The sequence below is a fragment of the Microplitis demolitor genome, chromosome 9 (assembly GCF_026212275.2).
Source record: "Microplitis demolitor isolate Queensland-Clemson2020A chromosome 9, iyMicDemo2.1a, whole genome shotgun sequence".
Classification (NCBI taxonomy): Eukaryota; Metazoa; Arthropoda; class Insecta; order Hymenoptera; family Braconidae; genus Microplitis; species Microplitis demolitor.
In genome coordinates this window covers 17,947,475-17,974,565 of record NC_068553.1, presented here as the reverse complement: position 1 = coordinate 17,974,565, position 27,091 = coordinate 17,947,475, and the positions used below count along the sequence as shown (strand labels likewise).

General features: G+C 27.6%; 1 protein-coding gene across 1 annotated transcript in view; it reads left to right on the top strand.

The window, feature by feature from the left end:
- The window catches only part of LOC103574723 (uncharacterized), a 75,859-nt gene that overhangs the window by 42,839 nt on the left and 5,929 nt on the right, over positions 1-27,091 (top strand). Inside the window, exons 3-7 of the mRNA XM_014443700.2 lie at positions 5,017-5,159; positions 17,860-18,030; positions 21,774-21,918; positions 26,225-26,476; positions 26,850-27,024. Coding sequence (XP_014299186.2) covers positions 5,017-5,159; positions 17,860-18,030; positions 21,774-21,918; positions 26,225-26,476; positions 26,850-27,024 — 886 coding nt within the window. The remainder of the gene's footprint in view (positions 1-5,016; positions 5,160-17,859; positions 18,031-21,773; positions 21,919-26,224; positions 26,477-26,849; positions 27,025-27,091) is intronic.

Below are 27,091 nucleotides of genomic sequence, written 5' to 3'. Positions count from 1 at the left end.
GTTACCTTCACCTTTTAAATTTCCCGCCATTAAGATTCAAAATTTAAAAAAAAAAAGCAAGTTATCGGACCGAAACCGATTTTCGAAAATCAAGTTTTCATCAGATCTCGACATTTTGTGACCCTGAGAAGATATTCTGACCATTTCTGGATGAACGTCCATGTGTGTGTATAGGTATATATGTATGAATGGACGTATATAAATGATTCTGAAGTTAGCAGACGATAAATAATTTTTGAATTTCATTTTTGACACTTTAATTTCAAAAAATTAAAAAACTAAAAAAATGCACATGTAGAAAATTTAAAAAACTATAAGTGCATTTTTTTAAATACTTTTTTTTTTACAATTTATCGTTTTGGATAAATTCAAAAAATATTAGGTTGGCTAACTTGAGTATCATTTTGTGTAAATGAATTTTTGTCATACGATATCTTTGGAACAAATCAACCGATTTAGACGTTTTTCGCCGCAATCGAAAGGGCTCATCAAGACTTAAATCTCAATAGAATTTGAAGTCGATCGGTCGAGTAGTTTACGAGTTATGCGGAAAATAAAAACACAAAAAATTTTGTTTTTTAGGTTTTTTTCATATAACTCATAAACTACATGTCCGACTTGCCTCAACATGTATCCAGTTTTAAGTCTAGTTGAGCCCTTTCGATTGCCGCCAAGAATGTTCAAATCGGTCTATTCGTTCCAAAGATACCGTACGACAAAAATTAATTTTTTTTTAGAAAAGTTTTGGCTTCGGACCACAGGGTCAAAAGTTTTTCAGGTTTTATAAAAAAAAATTTTTTTTCTTTCGTTTTTGTTACTTTAATCAGAAAACCGCATTTATGCTACGTCTAATTTAGTTTTTAAATCTCCTCTTATTTACTTGCAGAAAAAAAAGTCTATTTAGTTAGAAGAGATATTTAAATTTAAAAAAATGAAGCTCGTAAGCAAGGCTACACGAGTTCTTTAAATGATTATTTTTTTTATCATTTTATGAAGAATCTTATATTAAGGGGCAGTAGAACTAAAGTTGATGGATATTTGCCTTGAGTAAATTTTATATGGCTCAGCTACGGAAAATAGCGTGGGCTCTTGATCTCCATGTTAAGCTGCTGGCAAATATTTATTCAGGATTTTCGTCAGAGCACCGCGACGACTAGTAGAAAGAAGATAGTATGGAAATATAAAAAGATGAAAAATGATGGAAAAGAATAAAAAAAATTTAAGAGAGCTAGTAATGTAAGCGACGATTGACGACTGGGCTTACCCGAGGGTATTTCTGCAAATCGAATTGAGGATCGTCATTTTTTTTCTGACAGCAAATCGATATATTATAAAAAAATTAATAATCTCTAGTTTTTTTTTTTTTTTTTTTTTTTTTTCAAGTGCTAAAGTCCCAATTACTTTATCATATTTTTTTTTTAATATATATTTTATGATAATAAGGGAAAAAAATTCGGTCTTAAAAGATTTCAAAAAAGAGAAAAAAATGGACCCTGGGGTAAACTGAGCGATATAATTTTTTTTGAAGTACAGAAGGGGCAATTTAGATATTATGGGGCAATTCAGACCACCAAAAAATTTAAAAAATATTAATTCAAATTTTCAAATTTTTTTACGACTTTTCCTCAATTTTTCAATTTTTATTTTTTTGTCAGAAAAAAAAACACGAAATTTTTTTCTCTGGCTTTTTTTCGTCTCCTCCCTCTAATTAATTTAAAGCTTAACGTCAACACATTTCGATTTTCTCCCAAACTTTTTTTATTTTACAGTGAATTTTCATCCCGTTATTTTTTTTCATGTAAAAAAAAAATCAATGGTTTAATTTTTCAAAGTGAATTCAAATTCAAAAAAAGTGATTTCAAATTCAAAAAAAAAATCTGATACTAATTGAAAAATAAATCACGTAAAATTTTCTCGTTAAAAAAAAAATCGACACCCTTTATATTATAGATGTCTTACAAAGCAGGAAATTTTCAGATTTTTTATAAAAAATTTTTCTCATCCCCTTCATCAGCTTATTACTTTACAAGTAATTGAATTTAATATTCGCATTGCATACTGCAAAGACAAAAGAAATAGTAATTTAAAATTATAATGTCCATTATTTGAAATAAGCTGGCAATAAAGACAAAAATAAATAAAAATATTCAATCGAATTTTCCGATCATAGCTCGTCTCTTCATTTCCTTTGTACCCACAGTAATTTTTTTTATATTAAAAATAAAACAATGTAGTTGATAAAATAAAAAATTCAACTGAAGAAACGTCTTTCTCCAGTTAAAGACATCGCGTACAAAAAGACAGTAAGAAGATCAAAGAAGCCCAAGAAAACTACAGTAGGTCGATAAAATTGTCCCCGAATCCCGAGGCACTGAAATCGATGCCCAGTCGACAACTCCGATAAAAATATATGATATTAAAATCTAAAACAATAATCGGAGACTCGAAATTTTTTTCCATTAAATTCAAATATTAAAAGACGAACCGCTTTATGTTTAATGTTTATAACTTGATGGAGGTTTGAATTAAGTAAGTTTAGATGCACAATTTGTAGTCTAAGTAATTTTGTAAAGTTTAAACTAGTTGTATGTTTTTTATTTTTATTTTACCCATGTTATAAATCTTTTTCTTACTTGCACTCTTCTTCTACTTTAACAACAACAACAAGAACAATATCTTGTTCTTAGTTGGCTTCATCAACTATCGCCTAGCAAGAACTGCAATGCTGTTGCGTTTCTAACTAACCGAAATATCACAACTTTAAATATATATATAAAGTTACCCGCGTCGTGATAAAATATCATCAGCATATAGCTAAACTTGTTGAATAATTTTTGACAATATATATAACCGTATATAGAACTGTATGATACATTTATGTCGAAATCTAAATAATCATCATAAATATGTACGCGGAGAAAAGTTTGCAGTATCAATTACAATACATTATGGGAATGGTTCTCATATTGTATGGTAACAGGTTTTTTTTTTTTAACCGACTGTAAGAATGACACCGGTACAAATTATGGTAATAATTTCTATGTGCAGATAAATGGGTTTAATTAATGTCATTATGGTGATCGTTCAGTATTGCTATGGTAACTATTACCGTGATATGATGATAATTCCCATACGCACCTAAGAACCGGTTCAATGTGGGTAGAAGATTTATTTATATGCGACTATGGCTACTAGTCCTGTAGTCATTACCATAATTAAATTACCATATGGTATACATGGAGAAAAAGTTATAGTAACTGTTCCTAGTATGTTTATGAAATATCATCCCATACCGTTATGGTAATGATTACTTGGGATTATGGGATATAGACCCATACTTTCTGGGAAAAGTTTCCATAAGTATGGGAACAATTCCTATCACTATGGTAACAGTTCCCATATCGTATGTAAAAGAATCATGGTAATGATTACCATACTCATAGGAATAGTTCCCATATGCAAATAGGAACCAATCCTATAACCACATTGTAACGGTTCCTAAGCATATATGGTAATGGTTACCATAATATTATAGTAACCATTACCATAATTCCATAGGAACTATTCCGATACCATATGGGAATTATACCCATAATTATAGGAATGATTACCATAATATATATGGGTACCGTTCCTATAATCAACATTTGAAAAAAACCGGTTACCATGCAGTATGGGAACCATTCCCATAATATATTGTAACTGTTACGATAATTTTCTTTCCGTGTAGGAACTATCACCATAATAATAGGAATTGTTTCTGTAGTTATGGAAACTTTTCACAAAAATTATGGGCGTATATCCCATGATTCCAAATAATTTTTACCATAACGTTATAAGTTGATATTTTCTAAACATACTAGAAATGGTTACCATAAGTTTTTTTCCATGAATGGAGATATTTATAAATTAAATTATCAAGATAGAACCAAATATACTGCAGTTATATATAAATATATATAATAATCATAAAGTAAAGTTTAAAACACAAATATATGTCAGTATATATATATATATGGCATATTATTAACTTTTAACGATCCGACGTTGAAAAGTTTATCTTGTTATCGTTGAAAATTATATTTATGATAAACTCAAATATATATATAAATATATGTATAAACTATTTTACAACTTATTCAACAGGTGTTGTATGTACTGTTAAAACATGACCGTTGAGATTTATATATATATATATATATATTTTAAAAAAAAAAAGTTTTTTTTCAATTATTGATAGCAATCGATATTATTTTGGTAATTAACTACTATTCAATTAAATGAGTTTTTGAATTAAAGTGGAGGAAAAAATTGGGGTGTGGGTGGGTGGAATAATAAAGTGTTGGTATTAATTTAGCGATCCGGAAATTGGTGATAGATAACTTATAAATTTAACAAGGATACGCATGGAAATATATGTGACAAATTAGTATAACATGTATGTTGAGTAATTTAATATATATGCTGTCATAAATGTCGACACATACGACGACATATATGTTGACATTTATGAAGACACATATGTAACCATATATGTACATTTATGGTAAAAATGATTGTCATATAGATTTTTTTTTGTATACATTTATATATACTTATGAGCAATTTGGTTCAAAAAATTTGAAAAAAAAAAAAAAAATGTCACTATTCGGAGAAAAAAAATAGTGAGCACAGTAAAAATATGTTTGAAGTCTATTCTCGAAAATTATAATTTTTCCGGGCTGAAAATATATATTTTATTTTTATAGAAAATCGGTGACGGATATCCGATCAATTTATAAGTATTCTATTATAGACAAAAAAAATTGTTACGTATGAAAAGAACTTGATTGGATAATTTTTCAGCGCGGAAGTAATTTATGTCTCTGTTCATCGAAAGTGATTCAAGTATTTAATCATACCCGAAATACGTGAATTATCTACTGAATCGTTTCCTGATGCATTTTTTATTTAATCCTCTCAGATCACTAACTACAAATATATATATATATATATATATTTGTTTTCTGTTTACAGGATCTATAAGTAATATTGATGGTGCTGAATACCACTGCAACAAGAGCACTGTTCGAAAAGTTATCAGTGGAGTTGTTGGAGCAGCTTCTTCTGTAACTTCCATTCAAGTTGCTAATCTTTTAAGACTTTTTCGGATACCACAAGTAAGTCGAGACAAAATATATCTTTACACTTTTGAAATAACAATTTTTTAACTTTATTGTCAAACAGACAATAAAATTAAAAAACAAAAGTATATACATATATATCAGGGTAAATATAGGATATTTATATGAGTGACCTAATACCTGAAGCATAAAATCATTTTATCTACATCCTGTGTCTTCTTTTATTATACATACATAAATATATATACATATATATACCGAGTTGAATCAAAAAGCTTTTCTCAATTTTAATGCTATTTACAAAATCTTCTTTCACAAAATAAAACGAAAAAGAGATGAAACATATTCAAGATTTCTTTAACAAGCTCGGTTGAAAAATTTTATCTGTTTCAAATAAAATTCAAATTTCTAATTCTATTCAATTTTAGTTTTTTTTTTTTATTTAATTAACATATGAAATTTCGACTATTTTCAGACTTGTTTTCAATAATTTTCAATCTGACATGGTTTTGGTCGCCTCTAGATCAGAATCAGACTTTTTTCTCAAAATATTTTGCGTCTATTTTTGATCATCAGATCAAAATCAGCTTGAAATTTTTTATAATAATTTAAAGACACTCATTTGTCAAAATTTAGTCTAATTTGACTAAAATCAGATAAAATATGTAGACCCGGAAAAATTATAAAATAAAGAAAATTCAAATAAATAATCGGTTTCGCCCCTGCCGACAATTGCATGTAATCTGAAACTTTTCTCATTTCTGGCCTAGGTATGTAATGTACTATTTTGATTAAACTTCAAGTTTCAAGAGATAAGTTAAGTATGATTATGCATTTACCAGGTTTAAACTTAAGCTTAAATAATGTCGCAGTTAATATTAATAAATGCATCTCATAATTATACGTAGCACATGGTTTCTTCCTTGAGAAATTAGATCAAAACACTAGAGAATGTAGGATGTGACGTAAGGACATGAACTGAAATATCAAATGAGCGAAAAGCTACTAATTAGGAAGAGACTGCATCATTTTCTACAAATCCTTAGCTCTATATATAAAGCAGTATTATGTACCCAAAACCGCAATATGTCTAAACTGTATCTCTTAATCTCTATATATCTATCTATATCATATATACTCCGACACGGTCTCTGGTTGGTTTTCCCGACATGGCTTTCAAGTATTTCGTGTAAGAGATGAAACAGGTTCATTACTATATCTATATATTTATTACCCTGGTGGCCCTTAAGCTGAACGAGATTCGGCCATCCTGTCACGAGATCACGACCTGTGGGCTTATGCATGTGCTAGTTGTTGTTACTAAAGCATTCCACGGTTTACCTCCTATTTCCATTTCATTTTCGAATCCGTTCCAGTAGTTGAATTGTAAAATAACTACATCAAATTCTCATTTAAACCAAGGACTAGTGTTCCATTAATATGAAAGTCCTCTAAATATTATATATTTTTTAAAAATTCAAATAGAAATAGTAATAACGTTAAGAATTTTAATTATCTGTGAGCATGTATCCAAAAAAATATTTATTAGCGCAATAAATTTTTTCTTGCCTTAAGAAAATTTTTGTTTTCAATTTATATTTTTGAATCCTAGACAAATCCTAGACTCAATCGAGAGAAAACTTAGAAAAATTGATGTGCCAGCGTTATTGACAAGTTTTCCTGAATTCTAGACAAATCCTGGACAAATCCTAGAGAAAAATATTTATATATTTCTGTAAAATTTCAATGAAGAAATTTGAAATACTCCAGAAAACTGAAAAATTTCCATTAATTTTGAAAACTTGCGTACATTTACCCGCATGAAAATATCATATATGATAAACATATATTAAAAAATATATGTTACAGATATAAATATATATGTGACGATACATGAAATCTTATATAGAACTGTATATAGATTTTGGCTGATTTTGTTATATTTTTATATATGTTTTCTCTTATATAATTTCATATATTTTCGTATAACTTCAATATATTATTTATATATGGAAACGAATAAGAATACATATATAATTAATCATTATATGCCACGATATATGTACCATGTATTCAACTTTATAAATTTTTATATATTTTTCGATATATAGAACCATATAAGTCCCCATATATGTAAGAATAAATAAAATCTATTCTTTTCTGTCTTTCTCTCTCTGTTATAAGATTCAAACATTGTGTTCAGAATATATATGTGTACTAGCTTACAAATTTACATATATAATTATCAATATATGTAATACATATATGTGCTAACTTATAAGTTTACTTATATGATTATAAATATATATAATACATGTATTAACTTATAAACTTACGTATATAATTAATTATATTAAAACAGTATATTATATATAAGAAAATATATGTCGTTTTTGGCCACTTATATGCTCCCATATTGATCATATATTTTTCCATAAATATTTATCATATATGGTGTTTTCATGCGGGTCAAAAGAATCTAAAATTTTGGTTAAAATTTCAGAGTTATTTTTAAATTCACAACTTGAATCGTACGTAGCAAGATTATTATTATTATTGTTGTTGTACATTAGAACGCACAAGTTGACACAAAGATGGCACATCATCAATGCGTTTTAGGTGTTATTCACACCCTCACACATCCATGCACTTCGAAACAATACAGAAGGGAGTACAGTAAATCCGGGTTTGAATGTAGGCTCGATCTCGTGGGCCGCTGTGAGCACGCGTGTATTTGCATAGATAATGAGATGGTTTACGATCCCACGTATCACGATTAATTTATACAGGTTGCAAATATCTGATAGCGCAGCCACCCTCATTGTTCCTATACGTAATACAAACCCCGTGCATTAAACTGTTTATTCCATTTACTTTAACCGTAAATTGCATTATTTTATTATATTCATCAAATAGTCGTGTAATTACATCGATAATTTTCATGTCTACCCTCAACACATTTTCATTCTTTGCTCACTTTTGCACTAAATTTAATATCGATGCTAAATTTTTTAAATAAATACCAAAAAAAAAAAAAAAAAATTGGAATGGCTGTCAAAGAATTATAATATGATGTAAGAGGATTACAATCTCACTAGGAAATATATGTAATAGAAAACATATGAAATATGTATTATATTTCCGATTTGAATCTCAGTAATCTGATTGTCGTGTCGTCATATATACATTTTATTGTCATATATTTTGCACGTAGAGTAATTGTGTGCATCCTATACTTCCTTCGGCTTCTACAGAATACAATCGACTGGATTGTCAGGTTATAAAAATCGATACTTAACATCAGTAACCAGACTTTGAACCTCTTTCACTGAAATCTTTCAACTGATTCACAATTTATTCCTAGAAATTTCTAGTTCATGAAACGCCATCTACCTTATGGTCTTTTTACGCTTACAGAGAGAAAAGTTTAAAAAAATATCGACAAAACCGAAATCAAGATTTCAAATCAGTGACCGGGCGTTCAATCGATGGAGCTCCGAAATTTAACGAACTTAAATTTTCCCGCCCAAGTCCATTTGGGAAAAAATAATTTTAGCTGTCTTATAAATCGATAGTTAATATCAGAAGGTAAACTTTTAATCTGAAGCCTCCTTGGTGTCATAAATCTAGCAATTCCGGTATAAAAATTAATAATTCACTGAAATCGGTGAACTGGATTATATTTATGATTATAATCTCTTAGTTTTGCTGGTATCACACCATTCCCGTCAGATGTATACTATAATGTAATATACTTTGCATGTAGATCTGGTGGTAATTGTGTATGCAGATGATGAAGAATAATGACCAGGTTCGTAGCATAGTGGTAGTGTTGTATCTAAAGCCTTTTCCATCTGGGGCTTGTACTGTGTCTCCCAACACAGTTCTTTTATCTTTTCTCATTTTCTACATCCGAGTTTCCCTTTTTTTTTATCTAATTTTTGTTTCAACCCAACCCGAGCTCGTGATTGATGCGGATAAGGCTGAAGTTTCTGTACCAAGGACAGTTCTTGCAACTCAAACAGGCAATCGACATAAATATGAGAATTTACGCTAAGCCAAGGTCTAATACGCCTTTTTTTTTTCATTTTAATCATTTTAATGATGTTTGTCATTAAAATTATTGCAAGCTATTGAAATTATGCCGAGCTGTCAAAGCCACTTGTGGTCTTTCATTTTCACATAATTTCAATATTATATTGAATTTGAAAAACAATGACAAAAAAAATTTTTCCCGCAAAAAAATCATTTTTTTCTGTGTATGGATTGAAAACAAAAATTTTTTTAGAAGATAAAAAATTTCTAGAGACAAAAAATATTTTTTTGTACATATAATCTGTTTTAAATTATGAGCTAAAAAATTTTTAAATTTCCCCCTACGAAAACTGATAATTATAAATAAAATTTTACTTCAATATTTTATAAAACTGCATTCAAGCTTGAAAACGTACACACAATAAACCGATTAAGCTCGGAAACAGCGGGAAGTCTTGAACGTACACAGTTCAACTCTTTTCCATATTTTTTTTTTTTTATCAAATATTTGTTCTCTAGATTCTAATGAAAGATTTTTTCCCGCTTTTATATGTTTATTTACTTGAGAAGCTTGTTAATAATAAATCCTCTATTATTATTATTATTATTGTTCTGTTGAATCTAAAGATTTATTGCAGTGTAAATTTTGTATTTGCAAAGAACTCATTGTTTGAGATTCGTCTTGAAAAATAATTTAATTGGACGAATGTTTTCTTCATCAATCTACAGGTTTCTAATTCATGTAAAAATATATTGTTTAAATTAAAAATAAAAAATATATTGTAGAGGTAAAAAGTTAATAGGAATGATAAACAAAAAGCGTAAAAATAAAAAATATAATAAAGGATTTAGTTTGACAGCGAATAAAAAAATATCGAAAAAAAGTTAATTGAAAATTCAATAATTTATTCAAATGTAAACGAATATTTTTATTATTATCGCGAAGCTTTTTTAAACAACCGTATAGCAGCAATGTAGCAGTCAGCGCAGTACCGTTGGAAGAGTATCAGTGGCACTGGCACACATTATACTTTTTCTCCCGTCCAATGTCTCTACTCTTACTACCGAGAAGTAATTCCGTTTAATGCTGTACATTACATCCACACGCATTTCTATGCAAAACGCGAGTTAGTAAAACGGGCATCAGCGCTCGAGCTTTCAGATCTAATGGAGATAAGAAAGATACAGCAGCGAAAAAAATTATAACTTAAATACTTGATAAAAAAAAAAAAATACTTTAATATTCTAAAGTACATTTTTTTTTATTACTAGAAATAATGAATAGTATTTTTGAATTTTTTATTTTTTAGCGGGAAAATTATCGGAAAAAAATTGGAAAATAGTCGACTAATTAAAAAAAACCAAATTTGCACTAGCAGATCTAAATTACGGTAAATTACCGTAAAACACTGTAGTTTAACATATTCCTAAGAATTACCGTAAAAGTAACGGCAATACTTCGGTATTTTACGGTAAAAGTGTGAAAATTTGCCGAATATTGAAGTATTTTACCGTAAAATGTGTTAATTTAGGCCAAAGTACGGTAATTTTGGTCAATTTGCAGTAAGTTATGGTATTTTAGGCAGACTGTGGTAATTTACCGTAGACGCGGTAATTTACCGTAATTTAGATCCTCTAGGGTGATACGAGCGATTAAAAAATTTTGTTTTATGATTATTTTTCAATGACCAGATTTGGTTGGTAAGAAAAGAGCGAAAAGTGAAATAAATTTTCAACACGATCCGTTTCTTAAGTTATGAAATTTTCAAAATAGAAAAAAAAATAATTTTTCAAAATTTGGCAACTTGACTCGAAAATTTAAGTTTTTAATTTTATTTAAAACCGGAAATTTTTTTTAAAAAGTTCTTGACATGTATAGAAAATTTAATTGATGAAAATTAATAATTTTTCTTTTAAAAAATTTTCAGTTTTCAGAGCGGAAATTTAAAAAATTATTTTAGACAATTTATTCAACTTTCACATTAGCCCAGTTTTATTATATATAGACGCGATAAAAAATTTTTATTGTTATTTTTTATCGAAAAAAAAAAAAAAAAAAAAAAAAAAAAAAATAAAAGTCGCATTCAATTTAACTGTGAGATGCAATAAGCGTATATACGCACAATGTTATGTATATCAGTAGTTTTATTGTGCTCTCGTGAACTCTCATCAACATTTATATATGTAATATATATATATATATGTATATATATATATATATATATATATATGTACATGTGTGTATACATTCCTCCATTCTTTTATACAGTTACCCAAAGAATTTTACAGAGCTACGAAAATTGCCGGCTTAAGATAAGCCACCATTGTAAATTTATTACTTTGACTTTTCCTCTTTTTTCTCCCGCTTTTACTTTTTATGTTAACTGTTTTTATTTTTTTATTTATTATTTTTCATTTCAATGGTTTACTCGCTATTCTTCTCTCATTTTTTTTTACCATGTAGATATGAAAATTAAATAAACAAAATTAAAAAAAAATACAAACAGACCTCACAAAAAAAAAATCCCGCCATTTTACCCGTACCGCCACTAAACATTAATCCTTATTTTTATAATTTTATTTATTCATTTTATAAATATTCAGAATTTCCGGCATATTTAGCTTTAATTATTCTTCCATTTATTGCCCTACGCTAAAAAAATATTTAAATAGATGAATTTATGTATGCAAAATTAAAAAAATTTCTATTTTTCTTTTTTTTTTCTTTGTCGTTACATACTAAATTATACAAATTGCTGCAACGATTTGATAAGAGTTAAATGCTATGTAATATCAGAGATCTACCACTGACGTATAGACATTACTGATATATACTAATTCTCGAATATAATTATAGTGGGTATCGGGTAACCACTAGATCGATCCAAAGTATATATATTTGTCTATTAGTAACCTATACGTCCGGTATGATCAATTGTGTAGCTTTAGTATCATATATACATGTACATATATATAGATAGATAGTTGTGTACATGACGTGGTGTATAAATTAACAAGCGTACTGGTGCTGATGCTACGACTCCCCCAACTACAGCTCATGTCGCTGAACGAACGTACAAAGCATCCGTGAGAAACATATCAAACTAGATAATAAAGCCATGTTACAATATATATATATGTATACAGATATGTATAATTGTATGAGATAGTAAAGGTAGATCTGGCATTTATCTGCATCACATGACTGGTTCAATTAACAAAAAGCCTCTGAGTCAAGTTGTAATGGGAATTACTTGTGTAATTTAGTTTAAACAAATGGAACATCGCTACTAAATTATGATTGATGTAAAAAGAATTCATTGAGTTTTTTTTCTTTTCATTTTTGGGATTAATTTTTTAAAAATTAATATTGTAAATTGCATGGACTGTGTAGTGCAATTTTACTTATAGGTTATGTTATTGATATTTAGAATTCACTTCTATGCACTAGTGTTCTTACAAATTTGTCGATTTTTAGTCAGAATCGTCTTCTAAGAATTTTTATAGAAAATATAGACACGGGGCTACACAAAAAGAGCAAAGTAATGAACTATTGTAGATAGAAATTGTCACAAAGTGTCTCGAGGACGAAACCGGAGTAGTGTACACCCGAAAAAAAAAGTTATTTTCTGAAATTTGAGTTTTTTCTGTTAGAATACATCAAAACAAGCAGAAAATGATATCATTGTGTATAATTATTTCCAAAAAGGGTAGAGTAATGGACTACTATGAATAAAGCTGAAGCTAGCGGCCATAATAAGTAGCGGCCACGCAACAAATTGCGTGGCCGCTACTTATTACGGCTTCTAGCTTCAGCTTCATACTATGGATAGAAATTGTCACCGAGTGTGGAGAAGACGAAACTCCAAGTTTCGTATACCTGAAAAAAAAAATTAATCCTCAGGAATTTGCTAAAAATGCTAACCTACTGTCATATTTGAATAAACAGAAAATTTCATTGGAAAAAAAAATATTCAACGTTTTTATTTTCCACTTCCGCAATGAAAATCGATGATTTAAAAAAAATTCGTAATTAAACTGAAACAATAAACTATCAGTTAAATTTACACATGTGAGTAAAATAACAGACATAAAACCAATAGAGAATTATACAAATTGAAAAAATAAAAATTTTAACTGCGTTGTGTAATGAAAAAATCTACACGTCAAATTTAAAGAACTGGTAAAAAAAAAAAAAGAAATTAACAGTGAAAAAAATGATGTTTGTTCAGACTAGTAGTATCAGAACAGGTTTTGATTCGAGAGCGGAAACAGATGGTGGCTATAACACGAAATCAATGTTTCAGACGCTTAAATGTTGAATCAACCAATAGATTTTTTTTATTTTTTAGTTACAACGTTTTGTTTATTTATAGAAGCAATTTAAGCATGGGAAAGTAAACATAAAAAATATGATCGTTTATTTATTTTATATCCAAATAAAATAAATAACACTTAATTTTATTTGGTCATATAAATTTAAGTACCGACGTTGGTGCCGAAGATTGAATAAATCGTTTTCCGATTATCAAAAAATTTATATACTTATGACAGTTAAGTATTACGGCAGCTAATATATAGTGTAATGTTATATAAATTATGTGTTCAGTGGTTGTTGGTGCATATATATCACAAGGAAATACGATACACATGGTTATAGTGTATCACGTTATGCGGTTACTCCATTCACTCGATCGTTTGGTAGAGCAAGGATGTGGAAAGACGTGAATTTAACGACAACTACGACGACCAAGAGGACGAAAACGATAGGAATAGTGTTCATGTATATATATATATATATATTGTAGTATTCCTGGGCTCAGCCGGTCCCTTTCTCATTTACAGCATAACCTTGTTTTGTGCGGCCGCGGAAACCGATTGGCAATTTAACTTCAAGTTTTAGGACATGGAAAGACGTTGAAAAGGGCATTGTGTTTTATTGAAAATTTACGATACGACTCTCAAGTTTGTTGTAGGAAATATTGAACATCTGCTAGTGATATTATTATATTGATATTGTTGGTATTTTAGTAGTAGTAGTAGTAGTGTAGTAGTGGCGGTAGAAGTAGCAGCAACAGTAATAGCGGCAAAAGTTTATGGTAAAATGATAAAATATATGTGAATGATAAATTTGAAATTTCGTATCTCTTACTGAGTAGAGTAGAACATTCGGAATAGACGCAAAGTGTTCGGTTTATTTATCTACTACTTTTGAGATGATTTTACTGCAAGGAATTTGAGTTGCATGGCTTTGAAAAAGTAATAAGTCGGTTTTTTGGTGTTTAAATTTTTTGGTAGGGATTTAAGAAATGAAATTTTAAAATTTTCAAGATTAGCGTCATTTTCTGAGGATTTTTTTTTTTTTTTGGAGGTCCTGCGTAGAAAATCATTAGGCTTCAAGAGGTCTGCTTCTATACATACTCAAGAACAAGATTTTTGCCTTAATTTTGAAATGAATCGTTCGAATAATTGATATTCCGGTGAAAATATTGGTCTTATAAAAAAAGTTTTTGAGCAAAAGTTGTAGGAAATTTAATTTTCGAAAAAAAATGTCTTTTATGATTTTCTTATACGACCGATATTTTCACTGTAATTCCAAAATTAAGATTCATAATGAATGATTCAAATTTTTGTTAATTATGAAAATCTTAATTTTAAAATTACGGTGAAAATTTTGGTTTTATAAAAAAAATTTTCAAATAAAAGTTGTTCAAAATTTAATTTTGTAAAAAAAATTTCTCTTATGATTTTCTTATACGACCGATATTTTCACCGTAATTCCAAAATTAAGATTCATAATGAATGATTCAAACTTTTGTTAATTATGAAAATCTTAATGTTAAAATTACGGTGAAAATTTTGGTTTTATAAAAAAAATTTTCAAATAAAAGTTGTTCAAAATTTAATTTTGTAAAAAAAATTTCTCTTATAATTTTCTTATACGACCGATATTTTAACCGTAATTCCAAAATTAAGATTCATAATGAATGATTCAAATTTTTGTTAATTATAAAAATCTTAATTTTCAAATTTGGGCTTCCTTATTAATCCTAAAGAAAAATTATATGAGACATTGTTTTTAGAAAATTGAATTTGAACAACTTTTACTTGAAAAATTTTTCTATACGACAAATATTTTTGCCGTAATATCAAAAATTTGACATCATTAATTATTAGTTGTCAATTTTTTAATTAACAAAAAAATCCTGGCCTTAGTAATGACTTAATGAGTGATAACCAGCAAGTGCATGAGACCAGTTGGCAAGTTTTGGCAATGTCGTAAAGTTAAAAGCTATCCAAGACAAGAGTATATCGAAGCATATGATCTAGGTCTTGACATTACACCCAACTACACTCTACAGATAACTTCTCTATTACATTATCATAATAATAACAATAATAGCCCACTATCTTAACTGCCGATCAAGTTGCATAAGAAATTTCCATAGCGAACGCAAACATACGCTACTAAATATTTGAAATCATCATTTACGTCACTATTAATTTTCTTCCTTAACTATTGATCCTGCAGGCCATACTTTTAATACCATCATATATCTGCACCGAGAAATACATCATTTTTGTACAACTCTAAGTACTATTCGCACGTCTACTCGGTTAAACTTTTTACGACCACAATTGTTTTCGCGCCAATTCCTAAATTAAATTAATGTTCTCTACATTTTTATCCGACGATCATAAATTTAAGTTATTTTTACATCTGGCATTACCATACGTCAACTCCATATTGTCTGACAATATTTATCATCAGAATATATATATCTATACTTATATATTTTCTTGTTTATTAAAAAAAAAAAAAAAATAACAATGAAGAAAAAATAATTTTTTCTCTGGGGTATAAAGTACTAGAGTAATAGCCGAGTTTTTTTTATCAAATAAATATTTATGAGTCTATGAAAAGTTGCAAGTCGATAAATAAAATATTATTTTAAAAGCATTAAGGAGGAATTAAATTTATTCATCGCACATACTATCGATAAATTAAAAGATTCTCTACCGCAAATAAATTTAACGCGGGATAATATTTGGGATTAATCTCACGTGTACTTACAAGTATTATAATATATGTTATCTGCATCATATACACAACATATGAAGATATTAAATTTGAACTCGAGTTATGAAAATCAATGGCTGATAATTAAAAATTTTTATTTCAATTAATTTGTCTAACAGAGCTTGAAATATTATTTAAATGTTATTAAATACTGTCTAGTCTACCATCATAATAAATATCTGATTTAATTTATTTATTCATTTTTTTGTGATACAGCGTGATATGAATATTGATAAAATAGAAGGATATAAGAAGAAAAAATATGAAAACTAACGAAACGATATTTAATGACAGCAAAAAAAATTGACAACTTTTTTTCTGATCTGAGAAAATTTATATTAATTTTTTTTTATTGACTAGAATAACATGACATAACAATTTTTTGCTATTTATGTAAAAAAAACATTTGATTTTTAATTGAAAAATTATATAACTGAAGTTGCGACCGGTCAATTGAACGCCAATATATATATATATATATATATATATATATATATATATATATATATATATACATTATAAGAAAGTTTTGAGTGACCTTTACCCCCATGAAAAAACATAATAATTGTGTAGAGAAGCCCTAGATTCTCATATCCCATCAATTCCACGGCCTTCAAGTGTCGGAAGTACTGGAATTTCCAGCTTGAAAATTTTGAAACGGCGGAAAAAATTCTGGCTACACTTCACCTCTCTGGAAAAAATTCTACCATGTCTGGAGTCACGGGAATTTTATGTTGTCACAGTTACATTCACCTCCGAGTGTCGGAAATACTGGAATTTCCAGCTTAAAAATTTTGAAACGGCGGAAAAAATTATGGCTACACTTTATTCCGTTGAAAAAAAAATTCAGCGAGTTTAGAGTGACCTCAATTTTCTATTTTCACCTTTCGTCCGTCTCCCAGTGTCAAAAGTACTGGAATTTCCAGCTGGAGATTCCAGTACCGACGGAGGTGGATGAAACTAACACCATAAAATTCAGGTGACTCCAGAAATTTTAGAATTTTTTCCAGAGAGGCAAATTCATAAATTAAATTTTGAAAACCGCTGGCTGATATATTTGACTAATTTTGAAAAACTCAATAATTCGTTTTTTACTTTTTTTTTTCTATTTGAAAGCAACTTCCATTTTACACTAATGGGGCCGCGATGAGTTCTAATCTATAAAGAATTTTTTTGATATGCTCATTTTACCCCACCCCTACATAAATTTCATATTAAATTAAATTTTTCCCATAAAATCATACAATTCGTGATTTTAAAAACTTTACAGTCAACAAAAACTATCAATTTTCCATTTTTTAAATTTCCCGCCTTTTTATTTGAAATTTATTTTTTGAAAGGCAAATAATAAATTATTTAAAAAGACATTGAAATACTAATAACGTCTGATTTATCTGTTTATTATAAATGTGCAAATAAAAATATATAGTTTATTGATAAAAAATTATTTTTATTAGCAGACTGGTTTACTATCATGTTATTGGTTCGCGAGGAAACAGCATACGGGTTATTGTATAAAAATAGATGTTTACGATAACCATGACAATAAATAATAAAAAATTTTAAAAAGTGTTACGAATGAAAGATAAAAAGTAATTAATTTTTTTTTTATGATTACAGGTATCATTTTTTTCTACTAGTCCAGAGCTATCGAACAAACAACGTTTCGAATATTTCACCAGGACAATACCGAGCGATCACTATCAAGTCAAGGCTATGGTTGATATTATCAAAGTTATGAACTGGAGTTATGTCTCTATTATTTACGAAGAAAGTAATTACGGGATCAAAGTAAGCTGATATATATTTTTAGTAATCTAAACATCAAATAATTTTTTTTTTGCTCTTATATTATTTTGAAAAACAGACAAAAGAAATTAATTAAACTCGGCGACGGTCCTAGAAATTTTGTAAAAAAAATTTTTCCAAGGCCTCAAAAACTCAGTGGAAAAAAATTATTTTTTTTAAATATCCGAATTTTTTAACAACAAAACTGAGGGTAAAATGGGTCAGAAAATAAATTTTTTATGAAATTTTTTAGAAACGCAGAAAAATAAATTGTAGTCCCTGCTCACGAGTTTCAAGAATTAATTACTCGCTCAGGTATCCTGTCGTGCCCCAGTCTCTACTATAATGAGCTTTCTTTTTCCCAGCAGTTATTAATCTAAATATAAATAAAGCGAAAAAAAAAAATAATAATCATAATAAAACGAAAAAAAAGCTGATGAGTCAGTAATAAAATAACGATTAATCATAAATATATATAGCCGACCTGAATAAAGTGAAACCGACGTAGAAAATTATAATTTCAAGACTTTCCCGCCCACTAAAATTAAATATCGAGTAATAATTAAAAATCAAATAGTAAAACTAGTTTGCATAAAAAAAACTAGTAGTGGAATTGCAGTTCCAGATAAAAGTACACGGAATATATGCATGTATGCACCGAGCGTGGGAGTTAATGAACGAGTAGTGATAAAGTGATACAAGTGTCGGGAGGAACTGAAAATAAAAGGATATTTAAACAATTTAAACGAGTACAAATGTTAAACTACCAAAATGCAAATGATTTTAATCCACTAACTCTTCTTCTCTCTTTAAATGTGTACTCACTAACCCAATGGCCATCGGCAAATCCTTCTACTCTGTTCCATTTATATCCACCAGCATCTATATTATTGTCTATATATTTAGACAAAACGAACACTAACAACTGCCAAGTGTTCCATTATAATCCAGTGAATATTTAACGTAGACTTGTTCTAGTACTCCTGTTCCCTCGTACTCTGGTACTCCTGTACCAGACGAAAGTAAAGACTGCTGACTAAAGAGTAGAATAGTCAACCTCTACTCCATTACTTATAAAATTCGCGCACCAGTTTCCTGATGTCATGCTTACAGCTTTTCATCTCACACACAACAACTCAGTTTTTATAATCAAATTTACAACACAAAACTAATCTTATTTATCTCACGTATGTCATTCACATTATTCACACCCCAGTTGTATTATTCTGCTACGCTTTGTGTATCTTTTCAATCAAACCTTTTTTTTTTTTTTTCAAAAGCTTTTTCTTGGAGACGCTAAAAAAAAAATTACTCAAACTTTTTTTGTGCATGAAAAAAAAAAAAAAAAAATTAATGACATCGTTTTTTCTAAATTTTAGATTTCCTGGATCTCTAGAGCAAAATTTTATTGAAGTATTTTTTTTTTTTTTTTCAAGTCAAAAATCTCTTAATTTGAAAATTTGAATTTTGATAATTTGATTCTGATTCAAATTAAAGGCCTCAATATTTTTAAAGCAAAAAAAAATCCATTAACACCGCGGGTAATATTTAAAAAAAAAAAGCATCATAATTTTCAAAAAAAAAAAATTAAATTACAAAAAAAAAAAAACATACTTTAGAATGCTACTGAGCATTTATTATTTTCTACCTCATATATATTTGATGAACGTGTCTCTGTGGATTACAGAATTAAATTTTTATCAATATATATATATATATATGCACTGCAGTGCCCCGAGGGCAACCTGAGCATTTCAGAAAAATTTTTCCTCTCAATTATTCTTCTCCCTCTACAAAGTCCAGTCTCCTAATAAAACTCTACACTTAAATTAATTTAAAACCCGCGAAATTTATTAAATTTTTTAACTGAGTCTAAAAAACTTTTTCTTTCATGTAATATTATTTAACTTAACATTTATTTATTTAGAGTTAATTTAATTTAAAAGTATTTAACTTGTATAAAAGTTAAGTTGAATATATATATATATAACATTTTTCAAATTAAATATTATATATAAATAATTAAATAAAAGAGACGTAATATATTTTTTTAATTAAACTTTTATAAAAAAAACTCGCGGGCAACTATCAGGTATCGTCATACGTAAGGTGAAACTAGCGGATGAGTAAAGAGAAAAATTACTTAAATTACAATATATATACATATATATTTATATAGTCGTATCTGTGCACTTTAAACTCAAAAAACTACAGGACCGACAATTTAAATATATAAGTAGAAAAAAAAAACTAGTGTCTTTATTTTTGTATTTTCGTTCTCTATCAGCTCTAATATACTTGTTGGATGTTTTTATTTAACTTTTTGTCTCCGCCTGCCTTTACTTACTTTATAGTCAAATAACTTATAAAAAGTTATATAAAAGAAAAAACCGCGATGAAATTTAAAAAAATTTAAATTAAAAGTAAAATGTATCAGTCTATCAAACTTTGGTAATAACAAACGTGCTTTAATTATTTTTTATCTTTGTGTGAACAGAAGATAACGATTAATCGATTAATTAAATAATCTATAGTTTAATTTAATTATCCTGCGACGCTGGATAAAATTTATTAAAACTTTGATATCTGATAATTAGATAATGGGAATTGCGGGTTGCTTTTTTTTTTAATTTTCTTGGCTAAATGGTATCGTTATTTACTCATCTCTTAATTTGAAACGATGACTTAATATATCACGCCGTTAAAGGTAGCATAAATTCGTGTCCGTTAATAATTTTTATTTTTATTATAATTAATAGAAAAAAGAAAAGAAAAAATATAGTAAATAAATTTAAAAATTTTAATTTCGCGGCATAAAATTTTTTTTTAATTATTGATTGCGTAGAAATTTTATTCAAAAAAAAATATTTTTTTAAATTTTTCATAGTTTGAAAATTCAAATTTAAAATAATTTTTATTTTTTTTACGGCTCGAAAAATTTACAAAATTTCCGCAAGGAAATAAATTTAAAAATTTGAATTTCGCGGCATAATTTTTTTTAAAATATTAATTGTGTACTTCTAAAATTTTATTTAAAAAAAAATTTTTTTTTCAATTTCTCATGTTTTGAAAACTCAAATTTAAAATAATTTTTATTTTTATTACGGCTGGAAAAATTTACAAAATTCCCGCGAAGAGATAAATTTACAAATTTGAATTTCGCGGCATAATTTTTTTTTTAATTATTAATTGTGTACTTTTAAAATTTTATTTAAAAAAAATTTTTTTTTTCAATTTCTCATATTTCGAAAACTCAAATTTAAAATAATTTTAATTTTTATTACGAGTAATAGAAAAAACAAAAACTAGTAAATAATTTCAAAAATTTGAATTTTTAAAAATTTGAATTTCGCGGCATTAATTTTTTTTAAAATATTAATTGCGTACTTTGAAAATTTTATTTTACAAAAATTTTTTTAAAAATTATTTATATTTTAAAAATTCAAATTTGAAATAATTATTTTTATTACTAGAAAAATTTACAAAATTCCCACGAGAAAATTTTTTTGAATTTTATTTTTAATGACTAAAAATTTTTTGCAAAAAAAAAAATTATCAATAGAAAAATATTAAAAATAAAATTTTTACTGTAGAATGAGTGACATTTTTTTTTTTTGACAGATGAACGTTTTAATAAAAAATTTAATTAAAAAAATTGATTTGTTACACTCGAGCAGTCACTTAGTGAGTTACTGATTATTATTATGATTATAAAATAAAAAGCATTGGATTGTTTCTGTTAAAAGGCTTATGAAGAGTTGGAAGAACTTCTTGCCAAGTATCAGATTTGCATCGCTATTAAAGAGAAACTTGTTAAAGATTCAGGGGTCGCTGAAGAGATTGCTTACGATAATATAGTACAAAAGCTATTGACTAAACCACGAGCAAGAGGTAAGAAAATAATGATAATAATAATAGTATACATTTTCTATAATTGGTATATAATTTTTCCATGACAAAAAATATGATTGTTTAAAATGAATTTTTGAAAGTTCTATAAATTTCTATAAAATGTTTTTGATGGGAGCTCAGAATGTTTTTGAATTAAAAGTCTGTCAGTTTAAGTAACATCAAGTCTTTAACAAACAGTAAAAAATACTTTTACCCCACGTTAAAACATACTTTTGAAAGTTATATAAACACGAAAAATAAAATTATATACTTATTTATTTTTTAAAAATTTGAATAGTGACTTGAAATTATCGAGAGCAACCAAGAGTAAGGTGAAATAATGAGATAACTTATTTTTATTAGATTGAGAATTAATTGAAGATAAATTGCGACAGTTGAATTTAAAAAAATAACAAAAATTCAAATTATTAAAAGTTGATGAAAAGAAAGTCTAAGAGCAAAGATTTATAAATGAGAAAAAAAAAATGAAACTGAGTTCTTTTAACTGGAAACATTATGAATAATGACAACTAGCAATAATGTTCTCTAATGAAATATACTTTTAAGTATAAAGATATTCAAGGATTTTTAATTTAACTACGAAGCTGCTAAGAAATTTCCACATCATCAAGTTCTTTTGTCTATGAGCGAGTGTTATTTTTTTTTTAAATAACTTTTTTTGTCAGGAAATAAAAAATTATCTGGGAAAAAATAGTTAAGATCTGTGTAGATCTAGTAGATCTATAGAGATCTGAAATTTCCAACAATTTTCCAAGAACTACAGAAGGATTCCATAAAACTACAGCGGATCTTCATAGATCTATAATAGATCATTATAGATCTAATTTACTGTAGATCTATGGAGATCTGATTTTTCCAAAAAAACGAGCTACGTTAATCTACAGTAGATCTTCATAGAATTACGGTAGATCTTCATAGATCAACTATAGATCTATGAAGATCTGATTTTTCCAAAAAATCGAGCTACGTTAATCTACAGTAGATCTTTATAGAATTACGGTAGATCTTTATAGATCAACAATAGATCTTCATAGATCTATGGAGATCTGATTTTTCCAAAAATTCGATCTACGTCAAACTACTGTAGATCTACTTTGATCTACAATAAATTTTTATCGATCCACTGTAGATCTATAAAGATCTATGAAGATCTACGATAGATTTATAAAGATCTACTGCAATCTATGGAAATCTGATTTTTTCAAAAGATAGATTTATGAAAAATAGTAGACCTCCATAGATCTACAAAAGATCTCTATAGATTATCAGTAGATCTTCATAAATCTAATTTGCTGTAGATCTATGAAGATCTCATTTTTTCAAAAATTAGATCTACGTCAATCTACAGTAGATATTTATCGATCTATCGTAGATCTAGGAAGATCTACTATAGATCTTTAAAAATCTACTGTAGATCTTTAAAAATCTACTGTAGATCTTTAAAAATCTACTGTAGATCTATGAAAATCTGATTTTTTCAAGTTATAACTATAAAGACTTACAGTACAGATCTTCATAGATCTACAATAGATCTTTGTAGATCTAATTTACTGTAGATCTATGAAGATCTGATTTCTCAAAAAATTAGATCTACGTTACTTCTACCAGATTAAAGGAGATCTTTAAAAATCTCAAATCTAAAACTAGTGACGTTCTACTGAAATCATTAAAAATTTTCTAAGATCTATCCCAAATTTCAGATCTACGTATCCAAAGATCTAAATTATTTTTTCCCAAATAGAGATCTAAGTTTCAAAAATCATTATTTGAATTAATTATTTTTATACTAATTCGAGATACATTTTACAATAAATCAATAAGTAAAAGCTTTTTTAACAACGATCTTAATGTCATTTTCTCAAGTAGCACTCGCCGTTAAAAACATTTGGCAAAGTATACTTTTATATAAAATAAAAAAAAAATAATAATAACAAAAAGGGTAGAAATAAAAAAAGGTAATAATGCCGAAAAGTCTGTGAGCTCGTTTACTTATAAATTAAACCTCACCAACTCTTATTCTCTCCGCAGAGTATAAGTGTAATTAAGATCTCATCGAGAAAAGGTGAAAAAGAAAAAAGAGCCTTAGTAAGAACGAGATAAAAAAAATTGTCTAATGATCACACTTTTTTTTCTCCACTCAATATTCTACATCAGAGCTTCCTAATAAAAAAAAATTTACTATTTTTTCGGCAGAAGAATTTTTGAGTAAAATTATAGTGTTTTATTATTCCGAGCTGAGGCTCAATCATTTAGATTTAATTATTATTTTATAAATAAATTTGAATTTCGTTGATGGACAGACGTATAAAAAAGGTTGAATTAAATCAACTACCCTTCGAGATAAAACGAAAAAATCTGAAAGGCGATAATAAAATACCATTATTCAAGTCCCATGGGGAAAAAATCAAAGGTCTCATGATACTTTATCATTTTACTCGAAGCCCAAACTTTGAAATAATAAAAATATTAAATAAACTTCCTTATAAAAGAACGACAAATAAAAATAAATATTTTTTCTCACAATTTACGGAGGAACTGGTTTTTTTTTCAATAAAGTTAACAATCTGTATAAACGCTTTCTACAAGTACTTTTTCCAGCCGGGTAAATATTTTGTACACTGAATTTTCTTTACGACGAAATTCTACATGAGTTACTATGTACGTTGATAAAAAACTGTACATAATAAGAATTTTTTTGGTGATTATCATCATCGGAAACCAGAAATAATTTCTATGGGGATGGTCACGACAAAATGATCCTAAAGTTTCGCATTTTTTTTCCACAGTTTAATTTTAGAAAATCAAAAAAATAAAAATATGCACGTGTAGAAAATTAAAAAAACTATAAGTGCAATTTTTTTAAATATTTTTTTTTTTGTAATTTATTGTTTAAAAAAAAATCTAAAAATTATTAGACGTCAGCTGACTTCCGTATCATTAAATTATGGTTCTGAAATTGACAACTAAAAATTTGCAACAAAATAATGAAAAAAAAAAAAAAACTAAAAAAATGCACATGTAGAAAATTAAAAAAACTACAAGTGCAATTTTTATAAAATATTGTTTTTTTGTAAATTTATCATTTTTAAAAAAACCAAAAAATTATTAGATATCGGGTAATTTTAATTTTTTAAAAAATAAATTTTTTTTGTATTCAAAAATTATTAATTAAAATTTTTTGCTAATGTGGGGGTAAGTTGGTCAGCCTCGACATTACGATCAATTTTTTTTTTTAATTTTTTATCCAAAATTGAAAAATTTCACTTGAAGATAAAAAAAAATATTTTTTTGAAAATTTTGAACTGTTTTTACTGTCAGGCGGTCAACTTGCCCCGTATTTTTTCTTCACTAATGTAAAAAAAAAAATTTTTTTCTCAAAAATAGTAAAATTTGTACTGATGATCATAAAATTTTCAAGTTTCCCGCCCACGTTTTTTTTCAACAGAATAAACATTTATGCACAAAGAATTTCTTTAAAAAAACTTCGCTTGAATAATCGTACGTTCTATTCCACATACATTTGTTAAAAAATACCGTATCGTTCACATATATCTTCATACCAATTTATTCACATTTTATTCTTTTGTTTGAAATGCACGCAATCGAACGCTGATGAAAAAAAAAAAACAGTGGAATCATCATATAGTTTTCTCGTACAGAAGATTTGAAAAAGTTGAATAACAAGTAAAGTGCAAATAGCAAAATCGGACATTGAGAGAAACACGCAAACCTTCGGTAGTTATTTTCAACTAGATATATATAAAAAAAAAATATATATATATATATATCATCAAATCTATAGCCGTACTACCCAACGAGCTTTTTTAAAAATCTCTTCGCTGTCTAGTCAAGAAATAAACCTCTGCGTGATTCAAAAATCCTTTTAAAAATAAAAAAAAAAAAAAAAAAAAAAAAAAAAAAAGTAATAATAATAAAAAAATGAAATTTCTAATAAAAGTTTGAAGTTAATTGGGAAAGAGCTCAAAAGGCTCAGCATAAAGCTTCAGTATAAGCCAATAAAGTTTGTAAACGATATCGTTAATACAATTTTAATCGAATAGAGATAAACTACTCGCTACATCGTAGATTAAAAGCCTTTGGATCGAATAAAACGGTAGTGAAAATAATACCTACATTGTTAAATTAATTCTTTTGGGTATAACTTTAATCCGATTGCAGTGTATCCATTAGTGTGGATCATATATACTCTAATAAAAACTACTGTCCATTAAAAAACTAATGGCCTATAAATAAAAGGTGTTTTAATCTGTTTTTCAACCAACAGGATGCATAATATTTGGCTCGGACCAGGAAGTTGCCGAGATGATGAGAGCTGTGCGACGTAATAATGCAACTGGTGCGTTTTACTGGATAGGAAGTGATGGTTGGAGTGCCCGCGGGCTTGTTAGCAATAAAAATGAGGCTGAGGTCGAGGGTACTTTGTCGGTACAACCGCAGGCTAATCCGGTTGTCGGATTCGAAGAGTATTTTCTTAATCTTACTGTTGAAAATAATAGACGGAATCCTTGGTTTGTTGGTCAGTTCATCTGCTTTTTTATATTTTTTTTTTTTTTTTTTTTTTTGGAAAGTAAAGGCTTGGGCAAAATGGGCCTCAGAGATTAAAATTTTAAAAGTCTATTTTCTTTATCACCCGTCCAATAATCGGGTCTAAAATTTTTTAGTCATTTCCTGCTGATTAATATTTTTAATAAAAAATTAATTAATTTTTTTTACCCTGATTTTAAATTTAAAAATTTTTTTAGATAAATTTTTACTGACCCATATTACCTCCTGTCCGTATTGACCCTTAGTAAGTTAAAAAAAAAAGTATGAGGCCCATTTTGTACTAGGGATTTATTTTTCTCTTTCCCGCAATTATTATTATTATTTATATTAAATTATTGCTTTAGAATTTTGGGAAGATCATTTCCAATGCCGATATCCAAATTCATCACTAACGCCATATAATAAAAAATATAAGACAGCATGCACGACTAAAGAGAGACTCACCAAGCAGAACACAGCATTTGAAGATCAGCTGCAATTTGTTTCCGATGCAGTAATGGCGTTTGCTTATGCATTCAGGTAATTTTTTTGTTCACTTATTTTCACTAAGACCTGGAATTTGAATAATAGTCAGTAAGTAAGATTT